Source organism: Arctopsyche grandis, chromosome 3 (assembly GCF_051622035.1).
Source record: "Arctopsyche grandis isolate Sample6627 chromosome 3, ASM5162203v2, whole genome shotgun sequence".
NCBI classification, from domain to species: Eukaryota; Metazoa; Arthropoda; class Insecta; order Trichoptera; family Hydropsychidae; genus Arctopsyche; species Arctopsyche grandis.
The window spans coordinates 34,105,037-34,118,572 of NC_135357.1; the positions used below are offsets into that span (position 1 = coordinate 34,105,037).

Consider the following 13,536-nt stretch of genomic DNA (forward strand, 5'->3'; position numbering starts at 1 on the left):
ATTTCTTTTAATTTTTTTTTATTTAATAACTTAATATGCCAACACCATGCGATGATATTTCATCGGGTACTTTAATAGAAATGGCTTTAGGCATCATATTATTGTCAAGTAACGATTGTCCACAGACAATCATAAATAATTTTAGCATCAGTCGTATTTGATGCTTGGTTCTCGACGTATGTCCGATAAAAACTTCTCTGTTTGTTTATATTACTCGCAAGATGGGCAAGTGCACCGTTAAAAATTGCAAAATGCATTCAAAAACACACAATAAACAACATGGAATACATTTTTATAAGTAAATTGATCCGATTGTATTCCGTGCGTTGTAGCGTATTTATAGAGACGTACCGTGTAATATTGACAACCATTATTTATTCGCAAGGGCCCCTTCTATTATTATTACATTTCCCTGGGTACAACACTAGTTTTTAATATTAGTAGTAATTTCAGTGTTCAAATAATGGTTTAGCGGTCTTCATTAAGGTAATTGGATTATTAGTCACATTGCGATCGCCCAAAAGACAATTTTTGCCATGAAAATCGCGAATACGGAATATTTGGCACTCGAGTTCTCGTTAGTGTGATAGTTATCGTTAGTATGATGGACTTTTCGGCTGCCAGATGTTCCGTTATAGAGATTTTAGTGACTTTGTGACCAGTAATCACCGAACCATCATGCCTATATTAACTTTTTTATCACTATCATTATCAATTCGGTGATTACTGGTCACAAATTACTCGTCACAAAGTCACTAAAATCTCTATAACGGAACATCTGGCAGCCGAAAAGTCCATCATACTAACGATAACTATCATAGTAACGAGAACTTGAGTGCTAAATATTGTGTATTCGCGATTTTCATGGCAAAAATTGTCTTTGTGACCACCCCAATGTGACGAATAGTCCAATTACCATCATTATCATATTTGAATTCAGTGGGTCAAACGTAGTAAAGATTGGCTAGTCTCCGCTCTGGTATATTTTTTTTGTTGCTCAGTGCTATCAGTCGGGTCTACGTGACGAGACAGAATGTTAAATTACAGAAAACACAAATATCGGAAGGCAAAGATCGAAAATCGAAAGATCCAAAGTCGAAAGATCAAAAAAAATGAACATGCTTTTCCTCCCGTATTCTGCGCGCGCACATTAATACGGGAGGAAAATCCTGTTCCTCTTGTTCCTGTTGTATCCTGCTCGCGCAAATTAAGTGAGTATGTACCGTTTACCATGCACCATTTTTTTTTTTGATCTTTCGACTTAAGATCTTTCGATTTTCGATCTTTGCCTTCCGATATTTGCGTTTTCTGTAATTCAACATTCTGTCTCGTCACGGAGACCGCTATCAGTCACATCGCGATCGCCCAAACGACAATTTTTGCCATGAAAATCGCGAATACGGAATATTTACCTACCTACTATGTCACCACTATTTGAAAAATTTGATTGATGTACAATAAAAATTTATGTACAATTCATAGATGTCTCGTTAATTCGCGAGTTTTTTCAGTGTCTCGCAATTCAACGACTTATAATAAAAATGCTGTATTTGTATTTGTAATTGGCCAGGAAGGCGCATTGGGATTTACCTGTAAGGCCTTCCTGGTATATATGTAAAATAAAAAATAAAAAAAATAATAAATAATAAAATTTGGCACTCGAGTTCTCGTTAGTGTGATAGTTATCGTTAGTGTGATGGACTTTTCCCCTGCCAGATGTTCCGTTATAGAGATTTTAGTGACTTTTGGCCGAGCGCTTTGTGACCAATGATCACCGAACCCTTGATTAAGTGTGGGTAGTAGATAGTGGGGATTTTTTTATCTATGCTTGCTTTTTTGATTAAAAATCACAAATACAGAGAGTCGTGTGTTGGCTACGGGAGATTTTTGAACACGGTTGACACCCTGGGGGTTGCGCAGTAAGGTACCTACAACCCACAACCCACTACCCACTACCCACAGAGACTGGGCGCATGCTTAGCTCTTCAGTTGTACGCGCCAAGTCGAACTGTTCGCACGCCTCTGCGCAACCCTGAACATTTGTTTTTTTCTATTATTATTTAACCTCTTTAACCCTTTGACGCTGAGGGGGTAGCCGGCCGTAATGCGGGGGAACAGCGCCACTGACTGAGGCTCGTCTTCAGCCGCCAACAGACTCCCGAAATCCAGGGGATCTTCCGTCCTCATCCAGCCCAGGAACGCCATTCACCAGGATGAAGTATTTACTGGTCGTGGTACTGAGCCTCGTCATGCTGAACAGGAATGGTGAGAAATTGTCATTTGATGCATTTCAATAAAAGAGAATAACTGAAAAAAATTACATAAAATCGCACAGATTAGACAAACAATGCATATTTTGGTTTCGATTAAAAACTGTCACTTGCTCATTTCAATCGCTTACATAAGTTTCCAACCACATAATTTAATCCGATGTAGTTTTTGTTGTTTAAAATATATTCGATTTGAGATTTGCTGTCAAACACTGTGGTAAAACGTCAGTTTTAAAATTGATAGTCTTTGTTCTCGAATGTCACTTTTAAAACTCCAAAAAAGAGATACAGAAAATATCTACGCGTTATTCTTAAATGAATCATAAAAAATGATGGTTTGATATAAAGTATGAAAATTTTAAAATTTTTCCGTATTTAATATGTACATATATAAATTAATGTTTTGATATATTCAATTGAGAATATAATTGTATTTCCCAATAAAATATCTATTAACGAACAGTGAATATTTATATTTATATTCATTTATCGAAAAATATGTAATTTGTTTTAGAATTAATCAATTTTGAAAGGAAAGGATAGCAACCGATCGAGAAACTAATAAAAAAAAAAAACAGTAAATCCCTGAGAAGGAATCTGATTTTTTTCTTAAGCCATAAACGTACGAAAGCTAGTAGGGGTTTTTTTTTACTTTTATTATCTATTCGTACCCTCATATAAAATGAACGACCTAATTTTCTTTCGCGTGTTTGAATGCATTACATACTAGGGGTCGTAAACCTAATTCGAACATAGGAAAACAATATTTTTCGTTCGCAATTCCGCATACGACATAAAAGTCTTCTAGAATAGACTACGGGCGAAATCACACAGGGAAGAACGGCACGTCGTGGGCTTGGCTCCCCGCTATGAGGGTTCTCCTACATTTCTTCAAATACGGGATACACCGTTATCGATCACTGTCAAGCAGGGATAAATATAAGGATACAATTTTACCGAAAACACTCCAGGGGGTGATTTTGGGACGGTGTGTGCTGGGCGTGCCACGGATATGTGCCAGGCATGCCACATTTATTTTACATGTTTAAAAGTATATACATATATAAAAAAAGCCCTACATAGTTTTCTCGACGAATTCATGTTTGTCAATGTACACGAGTCATGACATTGTCGCGGTCGTTGCGAAATGTGCAAGTGTTTGCTGCTGATATATCTCAAAATTTTTCTTAATTGTTTCGGTGAATTAGATTTCGATATAGGCGCGTATAAGCCAAGGTCTCCATTGTGGCCGAAAGTCACGCACGTAAACAAATACATAAATACGTATCGAAAATTCGCACGAAAATGTGTCCATTCAATTCCGTAACGAGTCGACTGATATGAATGAAAAGAACAAAACGAATAAATTAATAACAACCAAAAGTGTGGTGAAACTGTAAAACTATCAAAATAGCCATATTGTATGTACCTACATATATATCAGAAATAACTTTCGTGGACGATAAATTAAATTTTGTAGTCAGATTAAGGTTAAAACTTAATTATTCGTGTGAATAAAATACTTTTGATAGAAAAAAAAATCAAAAGTAATAAATAGCCTGTAGATTATTTTGCTATAAATTAGAAAAAAAAACGATAGTGACCGATTACAAAAAAAAAAACAATGATCCGAGTTAATTAAAAGCCAATTTTGCGATGATAGTGCAAAATCACAAAATCATTTTTTCGACTTCGTTTATTGAATTGAAATTGAATGCTCTAAAAATTTAAAATAGTCTTGACTTTATGTTTAAAGAAAATCTTTAATCTTCTACATTTGTTTACTACATACATACATATGTATGTTAATATGTCATCATCATCATCATCTACAGCCCTTCACCATCCGCGGCTGGATGAAGGCCTCTCCAACTCGCTTCCACTCGTCTTTGTTGTGCGCAACTCTCATCCATCTCACCCCACACATTTTTCTAATTTCGTCTACCCATCTTCCCTGCCGTCTTCCGTTTACCCTTTTGCATTCTATCGGGTACCATTCTAGCACTTCTTTTGTCCACCTTACGTCCATCCATCTAGCCACGTAGCCCATTGCCATTTCAACCTCTTCACTCTATCCACCATATCCACTACTCTTATCATACTTCTAACCCACGTATTCCGTTTCCTGTCTTTCCTCGTTATGCCAAGCACACAACGTTCCATACTTCTTTGAGTGCATTGGACTTTGTGTAGCAACTTGGCGTTCAATATCCAAGTATCACATTCATACATCATCACTAGAGGTAGGATAGTCACAGTGCTATCCATTGTTCGGCAAACCTTTAACAATGCATTTACAACCTTTGAACAATACACGGCCACCTCAGGCTCCGGTGACTAATCATCACTGGCAAAACACATTGATCGAAGATCTTTTTCTTTAGGCAAAGTGGCATTTTTGATTTAAAAACCGCATTCATTCGTCCAAATGCACCCCACGCTAATTTCATACGTCTCTTTATTTCTTCTTCTTCACTACCGGACATGTCTTTTATTTGACCGTAATATATTATAAATAATTATTTACTAATTCTGCTAGGGGTTTAATATGTATATACAAATATACAGGGCCTGGTTTCAAACCAACTCCCTCCCCTTTTTTATTACATACCTCTTATTAAGGTTTTATTTTGATTTAGAAAAGTACGTAGCAGTGTAAAAATGACTAATGCTCCGAAAAAATACAACATTTTTGTTCATATATAGTTATATCGAAATATGTTACAAACCTACTCCTGGACTTGAGCATTATTTACGTTTATATGAAGAAAAATTGTATATACAAATATGCTGAAAATACGTGTGAGAAAGACGTTTCACGTGAAAAACCACTCTATCCGTGTTTATAATATTGTCTAAAAAGGGATTCAAGATTCTCGGTTTTCTTATGAGAGGTCTTAAGTGCTAAAATATTGAGAAACCCCACTATGAAAGCACTCGTATGTATGTACGTATGTAGTTTGAAACGACTATTCTTTGTTCAGAGCGCAAAGTGGTCGGAAGGGAGAGAAAAAAAAGCTACATACAGCGGAATATAGGAAGGTAGGAAGGAAACGGCAATAAATCAGGAACTCGCTTAGAGCGTGTCCCGCCAGTTGAGAATTACTGCATTGTATTAACTTTGCCCTCTGGCCGTATAAATTTTCCACACGCGGCTAGAAAATAATTAAAATTAACTAGGGGTAACGATTTACTCGCTTTTTTATACATGTAGATAAAGCCACACTGTCTAAAACCCCCAGTGTAGTACATACATATGTTTGTAAATGTTATAACATATTTTCACTTTTAATTCAAGAAAGTTATTGATAGAGAATATGTAGGACGCAGACCTATAGAGATTTACTTTCGCGAGTATAATGCGTGACACTGGCGAACAGCTACAAGAAATAGCGACACGCAAAGCAAGAAAAACATCACAGTATTCAAACGTTACTCAAATATTTAAATTCATTTTTCAGCAGTCTAAGCGCATCGACAGTTAACGCATTAGAATGAAATTAGATACAACATAACTTCTTATTGAATACTTAACTCGCAGATAAAACTCCGTGAAGAGATATACTTTAAGCCGTGAAATGTCAGATTTGACATCTTTGGCCATAAATCAATATATATCGTGTATTACCCTACAAGAAGCTACACGCCAAATTTGAAATTTATATATACATATGAGAGTTAAAACTATAAATATTTATATATTATAGATAACGAGAACCAATAGAGCAAATTTCATAAAATATAGAGTGAATTATAGGCGTTTAAACAATTAAATAAATTGATAAGGCCGTGTCGTGGCGAACAGTTTACGCCTTGTTAAACAACGCTTGTTAAACGTCAGGGAGATTTACTTTCCGCGTGTTTAAAACGCGTTGTATACGATATTTTATCTCCAACGTAATGGCAGACGATACATTAACGTGTATTGATGACCAAAATGAGCAATATGGCAAAGTATGAAAACGATCGGATAAGAGATAAAAATGACCACTGACACGAAAGCCATGTGAAACGTAAAGGAGGTATGTAAAAAATAGAACATTTTCTAACAAAATTATATTATTATGCATATCTATCATAAAAATTCACCTTTACATACATACATACATAGTTCTACTTGGGTTAAATTCGTATATAAATTTGAGAGATTACTAAATAAATTACATAGACTTGCAATGAATGCAAAATTTTGCATTTAAACAGTGGATCTCTAACGAATCGATAAAAATTTTCTAAAAATGCAAATAAATATGTACATATGCATAGATTGAACTAACTACAGATAATGTAAAAAAAATTAACAACATCGGTTGAAATCGTAATTTATATTTATATATAACGGTCAATACAATTAATCTACATATATATATAAGAAATTGAATGTCTATCTGTGTGTCTCGTATAGGCTCCTAAACCACTGAACCGATTACGATGGAACTTTGACGATTTGTTGTATGCATGTCCGGGAAGATTACTGTATAAAAAATCACCCAAAAAAGGGAACGGAAACGGAAAAAACGGGAATGAGTGTCATTGCAACGCAATAATTTCAAATGTCTGGAACGGGAATGGGAATTGCATGCGTTATTGTGGCATAACAACGCATGCCGGGTTCAGTTAGTTCTATATATTAATGTACGAATACCTAATTATATATGTATTAATGTATGTACATATACTTAAAGGTTTTTGTATTTTTCATCGCCATTTCTTGAACAACTTGCAATCTGCGATAATTTACAAATAATCGCGTTCATGTCAGATTTAGTTATTTTAGTCCCTTAATAAAAAATAGTCCTCTTATCTACGTCTTTGCATGCAAAATATCTGAATTTTAAAAAAATGATGAAGTTACCTAATTAAGAGTTAAAATTTCAGTACATGTTCCCTGAATAATATCTACAATTTAAATACAATTTAATTTAAATAAATCTTATCTTATATATAAAACCAAAACACGGCGTCTGTAATTCGTTTCTGATTATATTAAATGATGATATATTTCATGGTACGATAGTATTCTCACTATTAGACTGCATTTCCATTTACCGAGCGAAGCCGGGTAGTGCCAATAGTATTTTCATATAATACTGATGTAGAAATGAATGTGTGGACGATGCATCACTAATTTATTTTATTAATCATTAACAAACACGCACAACTTTTACATCGATTTTACATTTGTGAATCATTGAAATTATGTAATTATGAAATTCAATAAAAAAAAGATTGATGTTCATGGAAATAAGTTCCGGCAAACATAACCAAGGAAACGTATTTGTTTGACCATTACAAAAAAAACATGTACGTATTACTATATTAGAAAACATCAAACGCTACCAACCTAAAATTGTATTATATATATATTCGGCTAAATATTGAACAATGTGCTAATTTAGTAAACAATTTGATAAATAATTGATTTCACTTTAGTACCTTTCTGGGAGTCGAAAAGGGTATTAATCGGGATTGCAATTTACCGTCAAATTTCATAAACCGGTAAACGGTAAATGATTTTTTTTACTACTGGTATTTTACCGGTATTTACCGGTAAATAAAAAAAGTTTTTTTGTTCACCTAAATTAAATCGTAAATAATTAAAAATAAATCTCAGACGAATAATATCATATAAATACATTAAAGTAAATTCGTAATATTATACAAATTTTATTTTTTATTTTTAGCCAATTATTTATTTACTTGAAGTTTTGATCATAATTGAACCAACCATATTTATAACGATTTGATTTTATTTGATTCTGTGTTGCCAATGAATTTATCAATTTGAAATTGCCTCATTCAATACTGAAAATAAACAAATTCCAGACAAGCTAATCCACAATACGCCATATGCATCGATTTTTAATGTAATATTAAATGTAATATATAAAGGGCCGCCGATAGGAATCCCGGGCCCTGGAATAATAAATAAAAATAATAATATATAAATAATTCCATACTCTATGACAAAACAAAAAAAAAAAATCTTATATGTATATAAAAATCTATCACAACTAATACCTATATGTTAAATGCTATAAAAATACCTATATGTGAAAATAAAATAATTTAAAATACTAAAATAATTTAAAATAATAATAAAATAAAAATACCTATGTACATATATGCTAGAAAAATACCTATGTATGTATATGCTAAATGCTATTTTTTGAAATAGTCGAATAAGAAAATATGATAAAACAGGTACGATTTCACATGGACACAAATAATTAAAGAAATATATGTATGTATTTTTATGTAGGATAATATAAAATATCAATATCGATCAGTTGAAGTCAGGCCCTGGAACTGTAACCCCAACTCCCCCCCCCCCCTCTCGGCTGCTTAACTCGTAATTACCGGTAAATTTTAAAATTTACCGGTATTTACCGATGCTGAAAATTTACTCTATTTACCGGTAAACCGGAATAGCAATCCCTAGCTATTAAAGATACCGAAATAGATTAAATATATCAAAAAAATGTAAATTTTGAATTTGAATGGTGATATTCCGAATGTTTTTATATTTTACCTTGAATAAGTCTTTAATTGTGTTTAAAAAAATATATAGGTTAATCTAATATTCAGAAAGCTGCGTCTAAAATATCTGATAAATTTAAATTTATTCGAATTTACATAGCACTTGAAAATTAGGTCACGCTTAACAACAGAGAGCTTTTATTTTTTCCTTTTTATACAAATTTTCCCCTCGCTGAAGTGAATCTTGAATGTTGATCACTTCCCCTTCATGAATGTAATCCTGTCGAATTTTAAAAGGAGGCTTAAATATATAGTATGTACATATGTAGTGAAAGCTTTGAAATTCCTTTTGTTGCGGAAAATTCAGTGACAAAATGACTATTTCTAGGATTTGAAACCATACAAAACGATCAAATTTAGCTATAATTGTTTTTCACAGCATCTAATATATAATTTGGAAAGAGACTTTGTATATATGCATGTTTGTATGTATGTATCCTTCGTTCGTAGAAATCCGTGACGTCATCGAACAAATAATTCGCTTTTTTCCGATTCAAAGAATTCGAAGTTCCCGGGGGCGTAGGCACCGAGGGCAAAGCCCTAGGGCTCCGCCCCCTAGAGGGCGCAGACGTCGGGGGCCGAGCCCTGGGGGGCACAGACGCCGGGGTGTACATATAATTTTTTATAAGAGACTTACTACATATGTTTGTTTTTTCGTGACAGTCAATTTAATAAAAAAACAAATGAGTATTCAAATAAATTTATACAAAATAAAACTATACAAATAAATTTAATAAAATGTTTACTATTAGATTAGTCATGTTTAAGCGGTTTATATTACAAATACCGAGTGAAGCCGGGTAATACAGCTAGTACATAATACATTTAAAAATCAACAAGAGGTTAACGTTAGTTACGCCAATGCACGCGAACAAGGAAATGTTGCGGAAAATTATCGATCAAGCACCCATCCATTATTAAGTCATATATAATGCAATGCAATAATAACACACTATCGAACTTTCTCTTTTAATTTTAATGGCCGAATGAACTGATGACCGATCGCGTGATGAGCTCGTCTATCATGATTTTGATAGATTAAGAGGGCTGTACACCCAAAACCTTAATTTTGTTACCGTTCCTTTCTTCGATATATATATTGAGTGTATGTATATATTGAGTGAATGCGACAATATATATCAACATATATATTGAGTGAATGCGACAGTTGCGCTTCGACCAGATAAAACGTATTTTAAATTGACAAAATCGAGGTTTCGTATTCTCCTATTTACTTCTCCAAAACTGGACCAATTTTTAAAAAAATCTCATCATCGGTATGAGAAAGATACTTTCTGTGCATCTATCGGCGTATTTTTTTTTAAATCGACCATTAAACAAGCACGCTGGACTCGTTTCGTGGGTGTAAAAAAGAGGCGATTTTATAGATGTTTGGCGGCTCCTAGCTCCTATGAAAAATAATTAATCAAAAAAATAAAACGATAGATGCACCCCAATGGTGGATATCCATAGCATATTAAAAAATAATTTCTCTAGTGCCATAATTGAGGAAGGGAGAAGTATAGTACGTTTGTATGGACAAGGCGCTGCTGTACAGCCCTCTTAATGACGCATATTTAATTAGAGAATCTTTCCGTTGACGAAGGCCCATCCCCATTCCTCGAAAGAGATGCGCACTCTCTAGCATCGTTTACTGAATATTACTTTTGCGCACGTTTTCCTTAAGAGTGGGGGTGGGCCTTCGTAAATGGGAAGACTTCCACCTAATGTGATTTCAACGGGTGGTTTCGGAAAGGAATTGATACACGAATTAAAATAACACGAGTTATTTTTTTTTTTTTTTATTTTACATAGATATATACCAAGAAGGCTTGACAAGAAGACCCCAATGCGCCTTCCTGGACAATTAATTACAAACAATGCAGCATTTTATTATTACATAAATCACTGTATTTCCAGAAGCCGAAGAACATGAAATAAAAATTAATTAATTAATTAATTACAGAATTAATCCATTGAGACATATATGGATTTTAGATTTGTACATATTTTTTTAAATAAATACAGAAGATTTGTGACAACAGAAAAGATGATTTTTTACCAATTTTGAGGAACCGTTTCAACATTGATTTTTATTACAAGTCGTTGAATTACGAATTTTATTGTACATTAATCATACTCAAATGGTGGTGACATAGTAGGAAGGAAGGATTTTTAGCCAATATTAAACGGGAACCGTTTCAACAATGAAATCAGAGAAAATTGGCAAACGCTGATAGGAAACGATCGACCTGGAGTCACAATATCCAAGTCTGACCAGCAGCACTACAGATCTACTCGGAAAAATTCTTTTCCAATCGAGTTCAGCTCATGGGATCGAACCCGGCGCCTCTCGGTGTTAAGCAGAAGCTTAACAACCGAGCTATGCTGCTGGCTATTATTATATACATTATAAATACAGAAGATTTGTGACAACTGGAAAGATGATCTATTGTCAATTTTCAGGAACTGTTTCAACGATGATCAGATGAAATTGGCAAACTCTGATAAGAAACGATCGATTTCGAGTCACAAATACCCCCAAATCTAACCAGCAGTATAGCGGATCGAACCCATTGATCACTTGGTGCTAAACATACACGCTACCATTAAACCACACTGCTGGCTATATATGTTATATATAATAATATATGCTATTATATGCTATATATAAATATACATAATGTAAGGTAACATATGTATATTGTAGGCGCGCGCGCACGTAATATTAATTTTAACAAAAATTTCGCGCATTACAGTTTCACCAATCCAATCAGTTCGAATTGACGAATGAATGTGCGTGTGTGAATGTGTCACCCGTCACTCGGCCTATCGTCGCTCGGCCTGTCGTTGCTCGGCCTGTCGTTGCTCGGCCTGTCGTTGCTCGGCCTGAAGTCATATTTATTTATTATATACATATACCAGGAAGGCTTAACAGGTAAACCCTAATGTGCCTTCCTGGCCAATTACAAACAATGCAGAATTTTTATTATATATGTCGCTAAATTACGAGACACTGAAAACTCGAAATTGACGAGACATCTATAAATTTTAACTTTTACATACATTTTATTGTACATTAATCATACTCAAATAGTGGTGACATAGTAGGTAGGAAGGTTTTTTAGCCAATTTTTAATCGAGGGCCCGTTTCAACAATGAAATCAGAAAAAAAATGGCAAACTCTGATAGGAAACGATCTACCTGGAGTCACAAATATCCAAGTCTGACCCGCAGCATTATAGATATACTCAGAATAAATTCATTTCAATCGAAGTCAACTCACGGGATCGAACCCGGCGCCTTTCGGTGCTAGGCAAAAACCCAACCACCGAGCCATCCTGCTGACCCCTACTTCCCCACTACCACGCTTCGCCGCGTCTTCTCGACCACTTGACTCTGATTGGCTGTGTGTCCACGGTCTGGCACATACCCACATACATACACACATCGCGGCCGTTTTTTTATATATATATATATATATATATATATATATATATATATATATATATATATATATATATATATATATATATATGTATATATATTATAGTTTCCAATGACGTTTCGTATATATGTATATCACAGTGAAATTATATTTCAAGTGAAAATATATTTTCACTGACGTTTCAGTGAAATCATAACCAGTTAAATTTGCAGGGTTTGTTTTATTCATTTAAGATTAAGATTGTTAGGATTGGTATTATTTAATGGTTAGGATAGGTTAGGTTAAGTAAGGGTTGGCCCTATTAATTTAAGATTGGGTTGTTAGGGTTAAATTTATAGAGTTAAACGTTGTAAATTCATTGTTTGATACATTTTCACTGCTTGAATTGGTGAAAATATACTTTCACTAGTGAAAATATATTTTCAGTTGAAATATGCTTTCATTGTAACATTTATAATATTATACTGTATGCCAATCTAACATGATTCTTATGTACGGTCACCGTTTTCAGCTCTATGTTCAGTGACGGAATCTCCTGATGATGATGACGATTGGGAAGAACCTTCGTCTGGTTCTACTACAGGAACCGCCACTGCTGGAGGCACCAGCTCGGAAGAGGCCGATGATGACGGACGAGTCTACAAGAACCCTCGAAATTCACCTTCAGCGCTCTGCCCACGTGATGAAGAACAAGCTACGCTATTGGTAAGCATATACAGTGTATACAAATATCAAGATAATTTCAACTTCAAAAATATCTGATTAAATCGGTATATTTTAGGGTCAAAAGTGCTTGAGGAAGTGCTCGTCAGATGAAGATTGCAAGAGTAAGAAGAAGAAGTGCTTGTGCGATGGCGCTTGCGGCATGTCTTGTATTAAACCTGGTATGTATTCTTTCGGTGCGCTCCGTTTTACCAACTTGCAATATCTCGAGGCTCGTTTTCTCAACTTTTCGACTGCTTAAACAGGAGTTTGTATATATATATATATTTTTTTTTTTTAATATACAAGTATATCACAGTTTCTTCACAGGTCACCCCAATATGACACTGTGGCCAGACAATACATAAAATATCAAAAACATAAGAAAAAATAAAACAACAATAATAGAAAAACAAATAAAATAAAACATTTAAAAAATTGTACATAAAAATTAAAAATTGAAAAATTGAGAATTAAAAAGTTTTTGTTTTTGTATACATGTATTTAATATACGAGAAATATTTTGATCATTCATAGATTTTTAAGCTATTAACCACACCTTTGAAATATAGAAAA

The 13,536-nt window shown here is 34.0% G+C and overlaps 1 protein-coding gene across 1 annotated transcript in view; it reads left to right on the forward strand.

Annotated features, from left to right (window-relative positions):
• Window positions 1-1,922: 1,922 nt before the first annotated feature.
• Hasp (Hig-anchoring scaffold protein) overlaps window positions 1,923-13,536 on the forward strand; it is a 63,371-nt gene continuing 51,757 nt past the window's right edge. Inside the window, exons 1-3 of the mRNA XM_077427114.1 lie at window positions 1,923-2,265; window positions 12,770-12,963; window positions 13,040-13,142. Coding sequence (XP_077283240.1) covers window positions 2,214-2,265; window positions 12,770-12,963; window positions 13,040-13,142 — 349 coding nt within the window. The 5' untranslated portion in view covers window positions 1,923-2,213. The remainder of the gene's footprint in view (window positions 2,266-12,769; window positions 12,964-13,039; window positions 13,143-13,536) is intronic.